This window comes from Anser anser, assembly GCF_964211835.1.
Source record: "Anser anser genome assembly, chromosome: 8".
Classification (NCBI taxonomy): domain Eukaryota; kingdom Metazoa; phylum Chordata; class Aves; order Anseriformes; family Anatidae; genus Anser; species Anser anser.
The window spans coordinates 17,506,809-17,529,564 of record NC_139728.1 but is presented as its reverse complement, the minus strand read 5'-3'; the positions used below and the strand labels follow the sequence as shown (position 1 = coordinate 17,529,564).

Sequence of the window (22,756 nt, the reverse complement as noted above, 5' to 3'; positions counted from 1 at the left end):
CCAAAAATTCTGGAGCCTACTAAAAAGAAACAAAACAAAATCAGCATCAGACAGATTTGGTGACACAGTGAACCTTGGCCCTACAACCACGATGGCTTAAAAGTGCAGTGCTCATGAAACACAGAACCAGGGTTTCTTAGAATAGACTTAAACATTTATTGTTCACATTTGAAATAATTTGATTCCTGACTTAACCATTGAAAGTCCTAATGCATCTGTAAACCGAGTATCACTATAAAACAATTTAAAATACCATGTAAAATAATATTATGGATGCATGTATTTCATTTCATGGTTTCTTAGCATAATCACTTTGTCTATTTACAAATATATAAAGATTTTGCGCTTTAGGTCACCTGAAATATCAAAGAGGTATTTTCAAATCACACAACTTAATAAATATATAACTTGTTTTGTTAAAAATCTACAGCATACTGTACATTCAAGTTGAGGCAAAAGAAGTTTTAATGTCAGTTAGACTTCAGACATAAATGAGTGTTTGCAATAATTAAACAATTCCTAAAAGTGCTATCTCTGTCCGTGATGGAAGGATTAGGATCCAATATTTTGTTACAGCCAAAGTTTCAGACCATTGCTTCATTCACAGAATCACAGCTTCTGTTACTAGAAAAATATCAAAGCTTTTATATATTTTTAATAAACATCTCCCAAGAGTTGCAAGAAAAAGTGGCAAGAAATGGTCCAAAAAAATAAGCCATGTGCACACACACTTACACACATCACAGTTCAGATCACCACATAATCTTCCAAGAATGAACAAACTCACAGCATTCTGTTTCACTTTAGAATGGTGTTTATGAACACATCTCTAACAGAACAGCAGGCAACCCTAGGAAATCTAAGGCAGTTGTTCTATGTGCAAGTTTCTACATAGCAAAGAGTGCCAACTCCAGAGTCTTCCTGTGACTTTGTGCATTACTCGACTTCTCCTTCGTCACTTTCCTCCCACTGATTTGGCTTGCCGTCTCCAGCAGGTTTCTTTGATGCAGCATTGGAACTGGTATAAAAGATAAAGTTAGTGTAAATAACTACATATTCATTTACAAATTACACTTCAGAGAGAATCACAATGCTGTTTTTACGATATTGATATTTTCCTATCAATCATAAGGCCTATATTAGACTTTCTGTAAATTATCACAACTTAGCCTCTGCTCTACATAGAGTTCAGCACTAAGAAAAAAAAATCCACACGATTTCAGATACCTGTTACATGAAATATACTGAGACATCTGGCCGGGTTCAGCTGAAACAGGACCACTCAATGTACAGTGAGGTTTTCTTTGCTGAGATGTGGAGTTCGTTAACCGACTGTCTTGGTCAGAACCTAGAAGGCATACATATCATTTAAAATACACTACAGTTGAAAACATTTTAAGGACTAGATCCTTTATGTCTTCTGCAGTAAAAAAAGCAAAACCAAAAACAAGCACAAACACTCCCCCTCCCAACTTTTAGCATGTCTATAATAATAAATACAGCCACTAGAACTTTAAAAAGTCAATTACAAATCAAAAGCTTTGGTATACAGCCTTTAAAAAAAATGAAGCTACTCACACATCATTAAAATCAAGTCATTCTTCATGAGCAACAAGCCAAACAATTTAAAATCTGTTTCTAAAAGTAAAAACGTTTTCCTGCTATGGAAGATCACTTCATATCACACTTACAAAAGCACTACAGGAATTGCATGGAGGAGAAACAAGGAGGACACAGAATACAAGAGGCAGATTAGTTACCTAACAAGAATACAAATTCAAGTGTTTTATCTTTACTTGCCAGTTCTTTTACGCATTTATCTAAAAACGCTGACTCCCACAACGAGAATCCATTTAACAAAGATTGCTGTTACTTTCTAAGAAACAGGGCAGGGGAATTATCAAAAACTCAGCAGTGAAGACCAAAACACTGAATTTGCATATTCAGCCATAAGGAGGGGTAGGAAATCAATTTATCAGCTTGAAAGAAAAAAAAAACATGAGAAAGAGGAAGTCAAAAATACTTTAAATAAAAACAATATTCCAAACTATGAACACGTTATAAAACATTCACATAGCCATATTATCTTTTTTGAGGAAATGATTCCTCTAAGATTTGAATCTTGAAATTCTATTGTTTATCAGATTTATTTTATCACCATACTATCTTCACTATTTTTTTTTTTTTTTACAAGGGATTCTGCTTTAGTGAATTTATATGGGAATGCATGTTTAGTATTGCCTCATCTCAAAGAGCGAATGCTGCCTTCTTCAGAGCTTCTTCTGATCTATAAAGATCTCTACATGTCATGAGTTTTTCAAACAGCCTTGACAATGAATATGCCCACATTTTAATTAATTTGGTAATTCCAAGAGTTCTCTGTTCTTAACGGATAAGCTGTCAGGTACTTAACATTCACCTGATCCCTTCTCAAATCTAAGTTCATTACATAGGTAATGATCAGGGAGGGAATTATCAAGATTCCCTTTCTGAACTATCAGTTAGCCTGACAGGTGAAGGCATACAGTAAGTGAAACTGGTAAAATTTCTCCTGGAAAGTTTTTTTGTGTGCTTTTCCTGTACGTTTGTTTTGGGTAGGTTTATTTGTTTTAAATAGTTTTACTTTTGTTCAAATTTATATCTTCTAGTTAAGAGGGGGAAAAAAATCATACTACAGTAACATAATTTGAACCGAATACTTGCTTCCTAAGAAGGCACTTGGAGTTGTCACATTTTCAGAGTGCTTGTAATCAGTAGACATACTTAAGAACTGTTGCTTCAGCCATGCTCCTCTATCTTCTTCAAATGCCTTTCTCTAGGAAAAGAAATGTCAGTTTACACTTACGACCACATGAACAAGCTTAGTCCGCATTAAATTGATGTTACTCCACCTAAAAATCAGAAGTTGTGGCATGTCCATGCAACTAAAGTGAGCCAGCAGTTTAACACAGAATTAGTCATGAGAGCAAGCTTTTGAATCCTACAAGGATTAGCTGAGGAGGTATTTATTTACAAGCCAAACCCATGGCTTGTTTCAGAGAGGTCTGAATAATCCCTTCATTTTACTGTTCTCCACTTCAGTGACACAATCTCCTATCACTGCCTCCTGTGCGCTCCTGCCCCCACAGTGCAGCACTACCTCCTGCAAGTACCCCTTATTTCTGGGCAGCTGCCAATAAGGATTACTGGTTAAACCTCAACCCTCAGCCTTTTCATAAACAGATGAAAGTGACTTTGAAAATAACACTGATTATTTCCATCCAAAACTGGGGCAGAAAGAAAGGGGGTGTTTCCTTTTCCAACTACTCTATGAGCACGGAAGAGGAAAACACTGGCTAAAGACAATCTTCAAAAGGTCCAAAGGCTGTGCAATCGAGACAAGCTATTCTATCTCCAAAATCATCAGTGAAATGGGATGTTCCCATAATAATTTTTACCGTATCAGCAGAAAATAGAGCAAGCTTACTTTTTCACAGATACCTACAAAACTTAGAGTATTGCTTCTACTTCCTTGTTTCTCCTTTCAAATGTAAGCATTTTAACAAGCAGAAGCATAGGTAGTTGACATTTATGCTGCAATATAGTCTTAAACATTTCTGGACAAACTATTATTATTTATCATCTCTTAAGACTAATAAATCTAATTCAAACATTAAATTCAAGAACTCACTGAAAGTAACACAAAATGAAAAAGTTGAAGAACACGTATCTATATATGTAGTGGCTTGTACCAATATTTGTCACTGCATGAACTCCTGTTGTTCCAGCATCTCAAGTAAAAACCAAAATATTCAGTTCTTGACATTTTATGTTCCCTCCTGCTAACTTGTAATCCCCCTTCATGTTTTGACCCTAACTACTGGCTAGACAAAAGGACACACATGCTAGAGCTCATTTATATACATATCTACCCCCATTCCGTTCCAGTATGTGTGTTTACTGGACAGCTTAACTACAAGAACAGAAAGTGACCCTATTAAGAGAAGGACAGCAGTTATTTTGCCTGTCTGCAATAGTCATTGGTTTAGAAACGTTTAGCAATCTTTGAGAACTCAGCACCATAGCCAAATCTGACAAAAATTTGCATAAGCCTTGCTTTCTTTGCAAGTCAACCTAAACAGGATTTAATAAAGGATTTAATAAATAAGCAGACTGATTTTTCAGAAGTAGTTAGAAATTTCAAAAGCTGCAAGACAAATGGGTCATTCCAGTTGCAGTAACTGCGTTTTCCAGTACACCTGAAAAAAGTTTTTTTTTTTTGAAGTGCCAACCAAACGACCTGCCACAATTGCCAAAGATGTTTTGTACAGTATGAGAATAAGCTGCTTGTTAACATCTCCATACAGAAATCGTTAGATGGCTGCACTTCAGTGTGTGTTAAATAGTTTTACTCTAGCAATAGCAACTCATCTTTCATACGAATTCCTTTTCTAATACCTTTCAATTTTTCTAATACCTCAAGTCCTAATCTAATAGCAGCTTCTGTAAAACTTCTTCGTTCCTTCTCAAAATTCTTTTTTTGTTCTCGAAATAGCCTCCATTCTTCCTGAAGACGCTCTCTTTCTTCCAACAAATAGCAGTCCTGTAGTAACAGAGTGGTGTCATCATCACATGGAGACATAAGCTGCTGCTGCAGATATAAAGCAACAAAAGACTAATATTAATTTGGGAAAGCCTATAAAGATGTGCAGGATTTCCATAAATTCAGTTTTATCAAAAAAAAAGTTGAAGATTGATATACAAACAACACAGTTGATGGGGCCAGAGTTTCAGGCAGGTAACAAAACATCTCTGTTCAGGCAGCTGACCCCAGCCTCCTTCCTCATGTTTGTTCACCACCCCCTAAATTATTCTTACCAGAATTACAAACTCATTAGATTACTAACCAACTGACTAGCATACATACTCAGACCAACCACTAAGACTTTCTATTAAAAAGCATAATCAAATAAAGGAAAAAGGTTCAGAGGTGAGAAGTGACACGTTAAAAAAAAAAAAATTAAATTGAGGGAAAAAAAAAAATCAAAGCCTGCTACCTGTAACAGTTGTTGCTGAGTTTTGATCATTTCTTTACATTGCTGAATTTCTAATTCTAGCTTTTCAGTTTTCAGCTCGTGGTCTTCCCTTGAAATTACATCTTTGTCATCCAAAGCTCTTGAATGCACACGTGACACTAAGGGAGGAAAAAAGCTTCTTAAGACATAAATCCCTCACAGCACTGGGGACTCAGAGCAATAGCAGAGGTTTTTAAGCTGTATTTGTTTCATCCCAAAAGACGTACATATTCAAAATTACTTCTATCAGGACAAGAGTACCAGAATTGGTGCTATACAGATAATTAGGCACAATACCCAGTTCAGAAAAAAATTACAATAAAAATATATCCTTTTTACATTTCCCCAGGTAAATTACAAGTCTGCACTGCAACAGAAGTGTCACACAAAAATATTTGCTTCAGCAGTTATTTAATGAAAATCGAGACAAATGAAGACTTCTTTTCACTGATATGTTGTTAGCCTATTCTTCTGAGCCCATTTTTGAAGGGCTTGTGTGTTCATAAAAATATGACAGTAACTATATATATCACAGATAAAAAAAGAAAGACTTTTCCCTCAAGTTCTGTGAAGGAGAAACAGAGCTTACAGTCAGAACATTGTGTGCATATTTTTACCCCAGCAAGGGAATCAATTAGAGAGGAATAAAGTGTATTTTTGTACAATCATATACCGCATTATTTTATTTCATGCAGAGCTATCATGGTGATCATAATAAGCCAAATTTTGATTCCCTGATGACAGCGATTGAACATTAACTGAATGTTAAGGAACTAGAACACAGTCATCTCTATAAATTAAAAAAAAAAAAAAAAAAAAAAAAAACACACAAAAAAAGGTGATTCCAAGAAAAGCACAAATACATGAAGCACTTTTTCTGATGCTTACAATTACTTTTCAGTTAGCTATATAAAATCAAGTATTACTCAGAACAAGTGATCTTAAAATCCTTTCTATGGTATAAACCTATTCTTATAGACCATCTGCTCTTTTATTTGCAACTGAATGCATGACCTTCTCGGTATTATTCCTGCCTGCAAACATCCCTGTGGTAGCAGCAGCATTTGCTTACATTGGAAAAGTAATACTAGGAAAGAATTTTATATATTTTTAGCTGTCTTTTAATGCTGTTTAACAGCTGGAAATGAGAAGAGCCCAGCACCATTCCATCAACCAGTTCACTTTAGAATGCCAGCAGAAGACTTGGAGGTATGGATGCGGCAAGGCTAAGCTCCAGGAAGGATTTACATATTTTGCATCCAGTTGCTTCAAATTGTTATATCTGCATTATTCAAACAGCTCAGAGAGGTGGGGAAAGAAAAACATTTATTACAGGGCACTATTTCCAAACAAAAAATAATTATTTCTTCAGAAAGTCATTGTTTACCGTGCCAAACTACAATCATGTCTGTTCTCAGGATAACAGGCTTGCTATGCAATTGCTTTCCTAACTTCCTTCAATTAAAACTCATACAGAAAATGTCAATCACAAGCCTTTTCAGGAAGTCTACCAGGTCGCAATCCCTTCTATTTTAGATTTCATGTAGTTTAGACAGACTGTAAATTCAAAGATTATAATACCAAATGGAATTATTAGCAGCGTTTTATATGTACATGTAATTGTGTTAATCACCACCTTGGTTGTCCAGCTTTTCAACATGATTTTTCAACATTCTCCATTGTTTTCTAATGCTGTTGGTAAGCTGTTCTCGCACAGTTTCGCATGACAGTTCCCACATGTTCTCTTTATTTAACTCTCCGATGTCCTCCTCCAGGTCTGACAACACCTGTAGAAGTAGAAGCAAAGAGTGTTGCAAACCACCCTACCATTCCAAATATACATATTTGTTTATTTAAATATGTATACAGGTTTAATTTACCAAACCAAAGTAAAACTCGTATATATAGAAAAGATTTTTCCTTCCAGGGAAATTTGTCTGTTAGGGAGTTCAATTCCCTGATGGCATAATGATGAAGAGAAGTAATGTGGCACTCCCCAAAACCCTGGCACAAAGACAATTTATAAGCTAGCAAGACTCTAGGTTAGTATCACAAATCTCCAAGAACGAAGTTCAGACTGATGAGAAGTTCCGTTGTTATGGGCTCACTATACAGAACGAGTAGGATTTTAGATGGCAAAGACAGTGTTTCCATTATCTATAAAGACTATTTTTCTCCTTTTGAGAATTAAGTAAATCCAGAACACACCCTATGGTACAATGGAAGTAGCCCTTTCACAGTTCCGTTTCACACTACTGTTCAAACACCAAACCTGAATGCCATCTCAAAGAGCTAAGACAGAAAAGTCTGAAAGGACTAGCCCGCAACAACTTAGTGGATATAAATTAATAAGCTATAGCTATTTAAATACCTGACACGAATACTCCACTCCTCTCAAGCATCTAAACCATTCTATACAAGCCCCTGTAGCTACAAGTAGATAAGAAAAATGGGATGGGAAATTCCAAAACAAGCTCAAAGGCATCCAAATAATTCATTTACATACGAAGTAAGTACTTTCTTTCAAACCTGTATCATGTAAGATCTTAAGGAACAAAGCAAGAGTTGTAAGAAAAAAAAAAACAGTATTTTTTAGAGGTTTTTGTCGCTTTATATAAAAACATTTATTTATATATGTATACATACATGTATGTGTATGTATGCATGCTAACCCCATGAAATCCCAGTCTGGAGTAGCCATAAAGTATCCTGTGTAAACAAAGAAATACTTAGAACTGGAGAAAAAACACTAAACCATCTCACTTGGGAAAAAACATATTCCTGCAATGTACCAGCAGCTCTGCAAAATGAGCTAACTGGTCTAACCCATGGACTAAACAGAGCACACCCTAATTACATTTCCTCCACCCCCACCCTCTGTGGTTTTTACGGAAAGCTTGGTTTCCTTGCATAAGCACCTTGAAAGCCAGTTTCAACTTCTTACTATGAAAGGCAGATGAAATCCAAACTGCATCGTTATAGAGAATCACATACAGGTCACTACATCTAACATTCATTTGAAGTACACTTTCAAGCTTCCCACGTATGGACTAGGAAGAACAGACTTTCTACTGTTCGTGGACAGAATTAGAACATTTAAACATGGGTGATTTCAAGTATAGGACAGGATATATAATCCACTGCAAGTCCTGCAAGAGGAAGTTTACCTTTTTGATGATCAAATGGCTCCAACACTGCAAACTATCACACATTTAATTTTAACTGAAGGATACTTACTGGCCCATCCTCAGACCTTTCTTTAGGTTTTTGTTTCTGTGGTGGGAGAAGGGAAATAATCTCTTTCTTCATTTGCTGAAGAACTTTTTTCAGCTCAGCATTTTCCACTAAAAGCTGCTTTTGGCGTTGCTCATAGTCGCTTAACAGAACTTTGTACATTTCTTCTTCATTTCTACAAGCAGAAATCTTACAGTAACAAGACAACAAATACAGCATATGTGTCAATTAACATTGTTCTGTAACAACTAGAAGTTCACCTGGCTTCTGTCTTATCAGTCCTCCATGCACCTCTCTTCCCATCAGCTCTACCAACATAATTTAGAACTTCCATAGCTGCAAGTGAAAAGGATATTTCAAAGCATGAAACAATATGCAAGTATATAAATACTCAGATGACACTACATTTACTTGTTTGCCTTTACACGTAATTATTGTCAGGAGACCACATTACCCAAATATTCCCCTCAGTCTTAAGACCCAGATGAGACCACATTGCCCTCCTGAACAAAACAAGAGCAAGATAATCAAGGAAAAGAAAAAACTTCTTGTGTTTGGAAACCTGGGGTGGGGGTGTTCTCATCCTGTCTCTTATTTTATACATTTCTTAACAGCACCTTCATCCGTATTTCAGCTTTTATATAAATCATATGAATCAATTCTTTTAAAATCACATCAGGTTAGGGATCAAAGTTCAATTCTAGTTAGCTCTCAAGGAAACAGGAACTAGATTTAAAACCTGGTTATTTTGACCTTGCTGATACTTCAACTAGCATTATCTAACCAGAGTCAGCAACATGACACAAGTTAAGTTTTGTTCACCTTAGGGTGAGGCTTCTAGAGATTACTGTGCTGATATCTAATGATTTTCTGCTGCCAAAATAGGTGCTCCTGCTACAGCATCATAATCCAGCCTGGCTTACCCACATGCAGTGTCAACCTAGACCAGCAGAAAATCCAACTCAGCAATATTATTTTCTTCTGGTTTACTGAACTAAAACAGTTCACTAAAAATATGATATGCTACAAATGGCAAACAGCTGAGAGCATTTGGAGGGTAGCAGGAGGGATAAGAAAGGAAGAGCAGGACTTCCTTTCCAATGACAGTTTCCATGCTTTGTCTGACACAGAAATTTCACAACATATTCACTGATCCACAAGTTAAACACTTGGGGAGGCGATACGAATACACCCAGAACCAAGTTTAAACATTTTTAACATACAGAATAACTCTTTTGTTCTGGTACTCTACTTACCAATCTTTTTGTCCTTTTTGTTCATGACTAATTGATGTAAGCGTTCCTTTAATTTGTTATATTCTCTCTCTTTCCTCTTCATATCATGATTGTACTGCGTAGCTCTACTTGAAATTATGTTTTGCAACTTCTGTACCTAAAAACAATCGCACAAAAAACAGATTTCAACTAATGTATAAATGGAAACATTTCTTCAGAAAACCAAAAAAAAGAAGAGAAGTGAAATAACATTTATATAAAACTGTTTCTGGTTAAAGGAATTGACAACAGGAATCAGGAGTCCTCTCCTAACAAATAGGTTCTGACCTATCTCAGGAAGTTTTGTTGCTTTTTATGTACAAGCCAACACCACAAGCAACATATTATAATGCTACAGTTCCCCAGTACAACTAAGCACATCTTTTAGTGATTCAAGTGATAACCTTCTCTGGCATCAGTAATTAATGTTTAGGATTTGGTTAACTCTAAAGTAGATTTATTAGGTTTACACTAAAAAATAGTAGACACATTGCTCCTTTTGGATAGCAGAATTGAAAAGGAAGACTATTTTATTTAGTCTGTAAGAACATAAACATATCATAAAGCACATTCTAGACCCATACTATCATTTATTTTTTTTTCCAATGCATCAGTTTTAACTTTAACAACATGCAGAACATTCAACATTTTAAGCTAGAACTTGATGAAGTTCATTATAAACAGATACTGCTATGACTGCTAATTACATGAAAATGTTTATGAATGCAGAGAACATTCATGGAAATTTAGGAGCCATATAAGTACAGGGGGCTGGGGAGAATGTGGAAACAAATTCCAAACTAAATCAAGTGTTTTCTGATCTTGGTTCTTCCAAGACTCTGAAGTTTAATGAGTGTGGGTTCTGTGTTCTCCCCCCCACACACACACTGCTTTTGCTCTCCTCTACAATATCACAAAAAATAAGTGCTCCTATACATGTAGGTTTGAGGAAGCAACTGAATCACACTGTATCCTCTTACTTCCTAATATTTAAACATTATCAAATAAAGTTAAAATCAAGAAGTATGAGAAAACTGCATGTGTTTCTACAGTACTATCTACCATTGTTATAACTTGGACCTATCCCTTACAGAACCTATTTGACACGTAACACAAATTAATTTCTTTGCTGAAATACAACATTCATCAGGAAAAAAAAAATCGAAGTAAACAGCTACCAGATACCTTGCAAACATCATCATACTACTGAAAACCTATGTAATGATTTGTGTTGATGTACACTAAAACTCACTTCATCCTTTTCATTTTTAAGTAACTGGTGCAAGTTTCTGTTCTTGCTTTGCAGTTGTCTGTCCCTTTCCTGAAGTCCAACTATTTCCCTTTTAGATAATTCCAGCTGTTCCTAGAAAAAGAATGTTGATAGTTCAGTATCAATACAAAAAAACAAACTGCAAAATCACCTCACTTGAGTCAAGTCTTCCTGTATTTGACCTCTGAATCACCTTGCACTCTCAATGACAAATTAGTTCTATTTTCTGAAACAAGAAGTATGATTCTCCAGTACAAGAAACACTCCCACCCACAAGAGAAAAAAAAAGATTTAGCTTGGTATTTATCATATCTTATACAATTACTACTTTTTCAGTAAGTCAGGATTCTGTAAGCGTATCTGTACCACAAGATTGAGGGTGGATACTTAGCCACCTGTTTGAATTTGGGACTACCATTTTACTGGAGTGTTTCTCTTAAATAATCAAGGGAACAATTAACATAGATATGTAAGTTGTGACCATAGCAAAACAAATAGGACATTTCACGTATATAGAATAAGGCTGGACAAATGATCTCATTGTAACATATGACGCACAACTGGCATTTAAGAACTTTCTTCCGCAAACATGTGACTCAAACCTGAAACCGCTACCTTGAATGGTCAGAAGACAACACTACATACAAACTCTTTTTGTACGTGTAGCAAGCTACAAATGAGTAAAGTTATGTAAGCATCAAAAGCTTCTAAGCGAATCACATCTGAACACATTTAACACAATAGCATATATCAAGAGGATTGCTGCACGATATCTGAAAGAATTTATATAAGAAACCTTATATGGTAACAGCTAAATTAAATGTCCTGACATTGAAGTAGTGCTAACAAGTTTTTTTGCCCCCTCGACTTAAAAGCCATTTGTCTAGGAAAAGTAACATCACACAGAGCGTATAAAAATGAGTGTAGTTACACATGATTTTTAAGGTCACATCAAAACACGTCTGTGTGGCTGACTAATCTCAGCAGAAGGGCTCCTGTGATTTTGAGAAGCTATAGCAGTATTTGACAAGGAGAATGCTGGACAGTCTTATTGAAAAGCAAACTTATGAGGCCCTGAGTCATGCACTGGATTTTTTTTTTTTCCCCAGTCAGAATCAAAGGAAACACAACAGTCTTCTGATACGACTGCACGTATGAGTACCCACAAAGCAGCATAAGCTGTGAACTTCCAATGCATCAGCTACTCCACAGTAGCAGACCTGCAGGTATTTATCCTGTGGTAAAATGAAACTTAATCTCATTTTTGCCAGCAAGCTTCTGATCAGTCTTTATGGAAGGGCTATGTGGTCAGCTATTCAAGGAATCCAACAACAACAAAAAAAAACACAGAAAAAGCTACACATATGGAGAAAGAGTGGTAAAAGCTCTGTGTAGGTAGCTTTTTCTAGTACGTCACTATCACTGATTACAATAATATTGTGAATTTATCTTTTAGAACAGGGCATATCCTATTAGATGATATTCAATGAGCTGAACTGATGTGTTTAGCATTTTCACCTACAGCATGCATTAACACTTCCAATCTGAACAGTCTTCCCTCTTCCTTGAGGAAAGAGATCACAATTCTAAGCAAGTTTTCAGTCCTTTCATTAATTCACATTTCATTAACAAATTTTCCACTGGGAAAAAAAAATCAAAAACAAAAATTCACATAGAAATACAAACGCAGATTAGAACTGGGGAGGAAAACAAAAAAAAAAAATCACTCACTGTTAAGAACGTACAGTATCTGTTAAACACAAGTGCTGCATTATATTGGTGGAATTATCTTGTTTTCTACCTTTAATTTAGCATAGGAGTTCTGTAAGTGATCCATATCACTACCCAGTTTCAGATGCTGCATTTCTACTTCTTCCTGAGCTCGAAGGTTCTTGTGCTGCTGTACAAGCAATTCATTCATGCAATTTATGATGGATATTAAGTTTAATTCTTTTCCTTTGGGCTCCACATAAATAGACGGGAAGCCCAATGTTGTCAATTCCTGGTGAAAGACAAAGGGGAGAGGGGATAAATAATGGGATCAATCTCTCAGATAAACAATAGTACGTGAAATCCTATATGAAGAAAAAAATATATATATATTCCACACCAACTTTAGCATTAAGAAAGAAGCCTTCCTAATCCAGTGCTTCTTCACTACCAAAACTGGTTTAATGTCATCTTCAAACAACGGCGAGTAAACAAGAAGATCTGGCTTACCCTATTGAGATAGGATATACTCTGTTCAATATTCTCTTCTGTGCAAAAGGCACTGAAAAAGCTGTGCATGCTTTTGGATGAAGGCAGTGGCAAGCGTAGCACTTGTGAGTTCATGCTTGGGGGTGATATCTTTTTTTCTGAGGTATATTGAAAAATATTTTTGCTATCTAAAAGTTAAAAATATTAAGAAACAAGTCAGGGCTAGTAGTTTAAGACATCACATAGAAAAAAAAATTAAAAAAACAAATCCTTTAACTACCAAAATTATTCTTTATAGACATTTACAAGTCTAGAGCTTAGAATTTCATCTATAATGAAATATAACAACATAACATATATTAAACAACTCACAATAAAAAGAAGGATAGCTAAACTTCCACATAAAATCTAAAGACTTGACAACGTTTTCAGGTGTTGTATCTTTCAACTTTTACTACTCTTCCCTCCATGAAAGAACTCTCCAACCTTTCTTCTTAATTGGCTTGCTACAAAACACACACACTTCATTTATACAGGTGCAAAAGCTGTAAATTTAGTTACAAATTCCTCCAAAAATGTACGATATCCTTAGTCAAAGCAAGTGTGTGCTATAATTTAACCTTCTACTAGGTAGACGCAGGCAAAAAAATATTTTCTGGTTTAATAAATTTGTCATCAATTTACAAGGCAAGAGAACATAGAACAAATTAAGCATTCTCTGAAAATGCATGATAATCTGAAAAGTATATTAAAAAAAATTGATTAGGAAGCCTTAGAACTTTCATATATATATTTATATGAGAAAGAATAGTATTTTAAAGCAACATTTCTGCAAGGCCTCAACCCAAAAAAAAAAAAAAAGCTTTGTATCCACTAGACTAGTTAACAGTATGTTAAATAACACAAAGTATCTCATTCATAAAACCCCAATCTCTCTTAAGCAGCTATAATACCACTGGTAAAGCTAGCAAATCCACTAAATTCAAGATATTACTAGTTTACCTGATGACAGCACTGGCACAGTAACAGTCTTCCAATCTCCCATAGCAACAAGGGCAGGCAGGGTACCTGAGCAACTGGTTCAGCAGTGAAGTATTTAGTAGAATTCCCGACAATGGGTGTTACGTAGGCATCTCCTAAAATAGCAAGAGCATTTTAGATTAACAATAGCATCTAATACAGCCAGGAGATTAAAGCAGGCATAGGAGAGAGAGACTACCGAACTTAAGCCATGTGACAGTTGTCTACTTCTTCACACAGTGAAGAACACCATAAGCACAGCAAATATTATACTGTAGAAATGACGCATCTGTATTTAGTTAGACTTAAATTTAACCAAGTCTTGTAAACCATCAACTAAAACTAAAACACCATGCACACATGAAAAGTATAAAGACATTTTAGATAACCCAGTTGCTTCTGTCAACATACATCAGAGAAAGCACAGCAAGCTAAATATTTAATATTTTTCTGCAATATAACCAGGAAGCAGCTTTATCAAGATAATTTTATGTGAAGTTTTAACATAAATCTGTCTTAACGAAATTATTAACAGGTGACAAAGGCTCTAGAAAAGATTTATTGGCCAACAGAGCAAAGGAACTTATATTTTATATGTAGTTAAATATTTAATATATATTTATATATCTAAATTTAACTTAACCTACATACCTTAGTATACTGCGTATACACAGCTATACTGCCATTCCCTGGCAAGCTGCTTACTTCTTTGCAAAACCTCCAAAACTGTTGAAGGAAAAGGCAAAGCCTTACTCCATTGGCACAGCCACTGAGTACAGCACTGGCCCTCTGGAAGCCAACCGAAACTCACTCATAAGAAAGAAGCAGCTGATTGTCCCCTCACCCTACCTCCACCTCACAGTCTGAAGGCATGTAATAGTGTTAGAGTTGACACACCGCTGGAAAATTAAAACCTAGCTTGGATGTTTAAGATCCAGCCAGTGTAAGCCATCGGCTGTTAGGGGAACAATGACATTTCAGGGAAACTTTTCATCTGACAGGAAAGAAGGCTTTCATTTATTTAATTAATACTTTGGATCAAAACCTCAAGTCAGTTTAAGATGGCTGTACTGTAAAAGCCTATGGAGTCCATGTTTGCCACTAATTCCTCTTAATGTGCACTCAGGGAAGAGCAACTTCTGAAGGTCTGACACTAAAACCTTGTATTTTTATCATTGCGGGAAAAGCTATCATTTGGAAAACGAATCTGCTGTCTATTTAAGACACCAGACAATTGTGGGTGGTCTGCTATCCATAAGGTCTCTTGAGAACAAAAGAGAGACAATAAGAATCCTTACTGACATTTCAAAGCACGCAACATAGTGCCCAAAGCAACACCAAGTTTTTAAGAAATCCTATTGTTATACAGCCACATCACAGAGTGTTCAGCACTGGAAAATAAGGTATCCATCTGGATGAATATTTCTGCAGGTTCATAAGTGTACTTGTATAAAAAGGTAAACAATTACTCCTCAGATGAGTTGAAACCTTGCAGCAACTACTAAATTGCACATTAGAAAGTACACATAAGGCAGGAAGAAAATACAGCCAATGTTGTAACAATCTAGAGGCTGTTGTTTATTAAGAAATTGATTCTTTTCTCCTTGCCCATTCACATTTTTCAGTGTTTTCTTCCTGTAAAACTAAGATGGCCAGAAATGACCTAAGTGAACATTCAGATTCTACAGGCAATGACTGACTTCATGGCAGGTCTGTAAGGCAATCTCTTCTTTTTTCCCCATCACCCAAGTCAACGGTGCTTTTAAAAATGTAATTCAAAGTCAAAATAAAGATTAAGAGGACACATTTCATAGAATCGTAGAATATCTCGAGTTGGAAGGGACCCATAAGGATCATCGAGTCCAATTCCTAGCTCCACACAGGTCTACTTACATGCTCATTTGGCTTCTGTTGGATCCATTGGATAGAGAAACCTGCAAATGAAAGGGGGATAAAAAGACAAATTAAACACATATATTCTCATTACTGGTATTGTTGTAACCCTGCATTTTAATAACATCTTTCAAAAGGTTCTTAAGAAACTCAGAACATACAAAATCCTTTAAGGACTACTGGAAATTCTACAAAAACACTACTCACATTTCAGAAACGCAATTAATTTCAAAGAAATTGGCTTTTATTTTTTAAGAGACCGCATATCCATTATGAGATCTTACCATCCAAATTCCCTCTAAGTACGTCACCAGCCCACAAGTCTCTACAGTGCAAACACTGTTTGGGTTGAGAGGTGTGTGTCAGAATAATGCTTGACTGGAAGCAGACTGGACTAATCCATGTAAGGGAATACAATGATTCTCTGAATTTTAGTCCTGTAACCTGCATGCCATGTTATTCAGTGCAAATGTTTTCCAAAGACTACTCTCTGGAGACACATTGTTTCTAGGTATACCAGCAAGAGGATAAAATGGAAATTAACGAAAAAAAAAAAAAAACCACAAAACAGGTTCAGAAGGATGTCTAGCAAAGATACAGAATGCAAGAATACTCAGGCAGTACAATAAAGTCCAGATAATACAACTATATTCTTCTCACATCAGTCAGCCCTGAAGGATCTAGAGCCTTTTGTCTCGAAAGAGCAACTAGCAATACACTGCATATTGGTCTATACAACAGATTTAAAAATAAAAATGAAGATTTGGTTGGTGTTAAACTCAAAAACTTCCTCTAACTGTTAAACCAACACACTAAAAGTAATTCAGATTGTTATATGGCATCAAAGAATGCACTAGCTTTGAAGCAGCGATCATTTCAGAGAGCGGTCACTATGTTGTACATGCACCATCTTTGCGCGCTGTATTTAGAATTAAACTCAGATGTGCAGAACGAGACAATCCCTGTGTCAGCTGCAAAAAGGAATGCCACAAGCCTTTAGTCCCATGCTAAGATCATCTCATCAGTTCCACATGGCTTCTGCTGCCAGTTCAGGACCTCAGCCACGACTTTTAAAGCTATCTAGTGATTAAGATCCATCAGCTACATTTCCTTGCCAATCTAGGCAGCTCCCCTGGAGCAACGCAGCCCAAAATAGCCTCACTGAAGTATGCAAGAGCTAAAGATGAGCATCCCTGATCAAGACAGAGGAGATGCAAAATGAATTTAGATACACCGTATTCATAAGGGACTCTTAACACTCTTTTTAACCACCGCAACATATCAAAGAACATCTTTGAAGCTGTGTTGTTTTGTAATTATGGAAGAATAATAAAATAATAAACAAGATTTAAAAGTATTTTAGGGATCTCCCTAAGCTATCCAAAGTTAACACAGAATGGCTTTAACTTAAAAAACGTTAACAAGATTTGTTGTTTTGGTTTCGGTTTTGTGTGTGTGTTTTTTTTTTCTCCTTCTGTTGTGATTCCCACCCCCCTTCAAATCCTGGCTGGGAAAACAGGCAGTAGGAAGCTAAATCAACACTTGCTGTTTCCCAGCACCTCATATTAACACCAAAAATCTGACTGACCATCGGTGGCAGGGGGGGAGAAATGAACAAGTCTCTGAACAGCCAAATCTGCTGGAACTACTTAATGGTTTTCTTTCTGTGACCATTCCTGCATACAGGGATTTGTTGCAGCTATTTCACCAACAGATCTGATGACTCACCCAAAAATCTGTAATGATCCAGTGCTTGCCAGGCAGTTCTCTGCCCATTGGCAGCATCACTTTTGTTCCAATCAAGAAATTGGGTGAACAAGACCTTGGAGGATTGTCAAAAAGAGCCTCCGGGGCCCAATTTCACATGAGTGAACATAACAGCAGAGCCATCTCGTTGCAACTAAAAAAAAAATCTAACAAACAAAAGCCCCACTCCCCAAAAATATGCATACTAAAAATCAGAGTTTGATTAACACCAATAATCAAACCAAAGAAGTCAGAACAAGCAAAGTACAAAAAAAAAATTAAAAAGCCATCATGATGATAACACGGCAGAACTTAACTCTTTTGAAAGCCACCTGAAGAGTTATTTATTTATTCATTTAAACAAAAACCTACAGGAATAGCCCCACAAACTCCTACGTAATGCACTAACATTTATCTTCCTTTTCAAGAACAAGTTTACTCTAAACTTCAAATGTAATACTACATTTCACAAGCACAGAGCTGAAAGGAGCTGTTCTTAAAACAACTGTTCTGTGGTTTGGGGGACAGGGGAGGGATTGATAATGACTGTGCCGGGACTCAAGACAAATCCAACCTAGTAAGGCTGAGTTTAGACTGTGTCAGAACTGAAAAATCATGAGCAATAAGCACGAGGATTATAAACTTCACACAACACAGTATATTTAAAATTTCTGAATATTATATTTCAACTTGAAAATGAGTAGCTCTGAGTTTATAAAAATCATTCAGACAACCCTGTATCAGAAGTGAATAGCTTGCCATAGCATTGTACCATGATCATATTACACCATCTGGTCATTTCCAACCTACACTGGGTGTGACTTAAATGGGAGCTGCAGTATCTGGTAACCCAGAAAACTTTTTCCTCCGCTCAGGTAGGGAGGGGCAGTTTTTGGAGAGCGTCCTCCCCCACTCCCCGATGTCACAACGTCTTGGAAAAAAAGAGAAAGAGCCTGATTCCTTCTCTGTATATTAAGTACTTGTACAAGTTGCAACACATACACAAATTTTGACTTATAAAATTGAAAAAAATATATATCAAAAGGTTAGTCACTTCACATTTACTTAACAGGCAACATAATTCCTTCTACTAAAATTATATCCCAAGAATAGCTGCGAATCTGCTTAAAGCTTTTTACATTTGTCTAGTAATCCAGAGATGCCCAACAGATGGCTTTTATCCGGATAAAACAAAGACATCAGTCCATGTAAATTTAGGGTACACACCAGTCATCACGCTGTAGTTTTACAAATATATCCCTGAAAAGGTCATCAGAAACATACTTCTTTTATTCATATAATCACCATGGAAGTCCATACGTTTCCTCCCTAGAGTTTTGACAATTATTTTCTCTCTACAGATGTTTTAATAACAAAGGTCACAATTAGCACTAGAACATAGCTCATATTCAACGATAACTGTATATTTGGAAGAACTCCTTCCTCTATAAAAACCTATTACAGTTTTAGTGGCCTTTCTTTAATATTGTAATTTTAATGACAGGCCTTGAAATCAAAGCAGATCCCAGATATTTCCTCCCCACTTTTCAAATACGGTGGCAATTTAATCACTATTCTATTAACTGGAATAAAAATTCTATTAACTGGAATGAAAAAAAAAAAGGGGGAAGAGGATGCACAAGAGAGGGCTTCCTTCCACTTGTCTACATTCTAAGGGCACATTTCTTTAACTCATGTCAAATTTCAACTCAACTCAGCATTGTCAAAAGTAACCTGAAAAAGCAAGTCAAACTACCAAGCCTATGGGTACTGCCTGCTGAGCCTTCATTATGAGCATACCACATTCAGAAAACCCCCATCTGTATTTGTCAAATCCATTTTATTTAAAAAGAATGTCAAGAGTTCTAAGAAAAAAAAAGATCAAACATTTGATCTTCTCAACAAGTATAACCACATAAAAATATACCCTTAGACCTGATAAAAATCTCATGTTTGACAATTGTTCTCACTGTCCTTGCCCCAAACACTCAGATCAGATTATAGCCCTTGTAACCTATCACCTCAAGATTCAGCTCTACCCTTGATAAACACAGATGACTGATAAATCTTTTAATGCAGCCACTGAAAAAATTGTAACACGTGGAAATATTTCATCTGGCTCCTGAATTCCTACCCCACTTTGAACTAACACTACAGATCTTCGCATCAGCATTTTCCTATTGCTAAAGAATAGCACTATTTCTGATAATTTTCAAATCTTTATTCCTCTGTTTGCATTCACAAACCGCTTGCTACGCTTAGATGGAACAGAACATCCTGCTATCAAACCTCCCTATATCACAAATTTGCAAAAAGAAAGCCTTAGGAACTCCGTCTTCTATAGTTCCTCCTTCTTCTGATCTCAAATTTACCTAAACTTTATAGCTTTGCTCTCTCTGCAAGTAGAAGATTTAAAATGAAGAAAAAAAAAGTCTCAGTAGCTCCTAAAATTGGTAGTATTTACTGGGCAGAGCCAGAACTAGTGTTCTAGATCTCAGGAATGATAAACTCACAAGGCTCAGAATCACGTAACCTGTAAGTTAACACAGGCATCAGGTAAGGTGAGCGGAAGACGGTAAATGTACCTGATTTCTCTAACAAATGCCAGGGGATTCAAGGAATGGTTGTCCAGTAAAATCTAGGTTTGTACAGAGCAGAAAGGAAGAGTCAAGCACAGACTTGTTAGCCACCAACAAATATGACTGGTGAAGTGTCCCCGTAACTTCTGTAGCAGAAACGCTAACAAGCCTGCTACAGTGCTCTTGAAGGAGGAATGAATGAGCCAGTGTACCTGGCAAGGCAGAGTTACTGGATTTCCAAAAAACTCTTCACAATGTTTCCTAACAAAAGCTCTTAAACTAAGATGTCAGGGAAATTAATGACTGACTATAGATGGAGAAAAGGAAAGAGAGTACATGAAAGTATCACATGAAAGTCCCAAAGAGACCAAAAATTTAGCGTTAAAAAGGGGTCTGCGCAGACATTTCAGTTATTCAGAGAATTTAAAAATGTGATGAGCAGGTCAGTGAGACAGTTCACTTATGGTACAGAGTTATTCAGAAAAATAAACACTAAGATTGAATGACAAGAACCCCAGAAGGTTGTTTTCATACTACACAAGTGGATGATAAAAATCAGCAGCTGAAATTCCATGTTCATAAACGCAAGCTAACACATAACACACACCAAAAAAACCAACCACCACCACTCAGCTACATACATAAACCAACAGGCCTATGCTAGGCATTATCATGCAGGAAGAGATCTCAGGGTCACTGTGATTACTCCTCTGGAAGTAACAGCTCGCAGGCAGTTATGAAAATACTGAAGCCTAGGACAGAAAACCAAACATCATAATGTCTCTGTGTAAACAGCTTCCCCAGCTTACCTATCACACACCGTTACAACCTTTGGGGTACAGAAGACAGAAAAAGACCTGAAAACAGTGCAAGAAGGTCAACCAATGCTTCCATACAAGAAATTAATAAGCTGTGACTTTTCAGCTAGAAGAAGAAACAGCTAGAGAAATAGGACAAGACTATGAAGAACAGGCACAGGAAAGTATTTATTGCTTATTTTAATACAACAGCTATGCAGAATGAAATGGAATGTCCAGCTTGAACGTTGGAAAATAAGGGATTTTTTTCCACATAAAGCACTGTTAAATTGCGGACTTGCATCACCACGAGGCATTGTGAATGCTAAATACATAAACTGGCTGAAATCTGCTGGAGAATATCCATCGAAAGCTATGAAATTTAAGAGAGGCACAAGCTCTGTTCAGAAACCCCTCGGCTCCAGACTGCAGTACGCTGGGAGGACACCCTGACGGAAGCATCACTGTACAACCACCCTACGGTGAGCTTTCCTTCAGCATCTGCTGCCAGCCACTTGCAGAGACAAGGCACTGACCCCAAAGAACCTGTACTCCCCTCTCCTATGCTCTCTCCAACCCAAACGATGACCAATATCAATACTACGGGTTTCCCTTCCTGAAATATAAAGCACGTTTTTTTCTTAACTACTATCATCTGAAATCTCCATTAACAGCATCGAATACTTCCCCAGGTCTCCTTTCCAAGTTTACTACTAAGGATTACCTCATGCATTCACATCTTACGCCGCATACCTCCCATTTTAAGTCATTGCCCTCAAACTCCTGAATTCCTGCCATAGTTTCGCAGCGCCCGGGGGGAGCCCTGTGCGACTGCTCCCCGGGCAGCCCAGCAGGCACGTAAAGGAGGGGCGCAGCAACACGAGCAGATCTCGCCTTTCAGTTCCACCCTCGCCCTGAGCCGAGCTTTGCTGCAAATAAAGATACTTTAAACAACCAAGGTACCGCAGGCAGCCCCTCCTCTTACCTGACGCGGGGCTCGGCTCAGCAGGCGCCTTGCGGCTCTATCCCTCCGGGCACCGGCTGCTCGCAGCCCCACAGAGCCCAGCACGGCACCGGGACCACCGGGACCGCCGCCCCCGCGTCGCCAACGGCCGCAGAGCGCCCGTTACGGCCGGCGAGGAGCGGCAGGGCAGGAGGAGGGGCCCGCCGGAGCACCACCTGCTGCGGCGGCGGCGGCGGCGGGGAGGAGGAGGAGAGGGAGGAGGAGGAGGGAGGCCGGGGGGAGCCGGCTCCGGCACGGCACGGCACGGCTCGCAACGGGCCGGGCCCCGCGGGGTTAACGCGCCCCCGCCGCTCCCATTGGCCGCGCGGTTGCTAGGAGACCCCCCAACGGCCCGCCCCGGCCCGCCGGGCCGCGGCCGCGCCATGGCGGCACCTGAGGGAGCCTCGCGGAGGGACCCCCGGGGCTGTGTGTGCCCGCCGCCCGGCCCGGGACGCCGTCCTCCTTCACAGGCCCCCGGCCCCGGACGGCCTTTCGCTGAATGTTCGCCCTTACCTCTGGCTGCGTGCTGCTGCGCTTTGTCCCCGCGGCTGATGTCAGCAGCCGCACATAAAAGCGTCAGAGCACCTCGCCGTGACGTGCTGTTCTTCTGGAGGGCTCGAAATCGCATTTCAGACTTCATAGTTGATCTCAAGAGTTGTTCGGTGCTGTCCCAAGCAAAGGCTGACT

At 37.9% G+C, this 22,756-nt stretch overlaps 1 protein-coding gene across 3 annotated transcripts; it reads right to left on the bottom strand.

The window, feature by feature from the left end:
- Window positions 1–132: 132 nt before the first annotated feature.
- On the bottom strand, window positions 133–22,408 carry SSX2IP (SSX family member 2 interacting protein). 3 transcript variants are annotated; one of them, XM_083847198.1, is made up of 15 exons: window positions 22,052–22,408; window positions 15,945–15,985; window positions 14,034–14,167; window positions 13,053–13,219; window positions 12,634–12,834; window positions 10,815–10,925; window positions 9,545–9,680; window positions 8,549–8,624; window positions 8,292–8,463; window positions 6,691–6,841; window positions 5,037–5,173; window positions 4,457–4,630; window positions 2,704–2,815; window positions 1,228–1,348; window positions 133–1,018 (listed from the first exon to the last, which is right to left on the bottom strand). In XM_083847198.1, exons 3-15 carry the CDS (start codon window positions 14,074–14,076, stop codon window positions 937–939), a joined length of 1,683 nt encoding a protein of 560 aa, XP_083703324.1. In that variant the 5' UTR covers window positions 14,077–14,167; window positions 15,945–15,985; window positions 22,052–22,408; the 3' UTR covers window positions 133–936. The 3 variants fall into 3 exon arrangements, 2 of the variants coding, with proteins under 2 accessions (XP_083703324.1, XP_083703325.1); XM_083847199.1 differs by having other exon boundaries at window positions 2,764–2,815; window positions 22,052–22,406; XR_014587623.1 differs by lacking the exon at window positions 2,704–2,815.
- Between the last annotated feature and the right edge of the window lie 348 nt (window positions 22,409–22,756).

What these genes read in the sequence shown, in the direction of transcription:
- SSX2IP (XM_083847198.1), bottom strand. Translation starts at nt 14,076, where the DNA reads ATGGGAGATTGGAAGACTGTTACTGTGCCAGTGCTGTCATCAG. An exon ending in CAAAAAGGACAAAAAGATTG is followed by an intron (nt 8,625 to 9,544) that starts GTAAGTAGAGTA and finishes TTTCACTTGCAG; the next exon opens with CTATGGAAGTTCTAAATTAT. An exon ending in ACTGATAAGACAGAAGCCAG is followed by an intron (nt 8,464 to 8,548) that starts GTGAACTTCTAG and finishes TTCTGCTTGTAG; the next exon opens with AAATGAAGAAGAAATGTACA.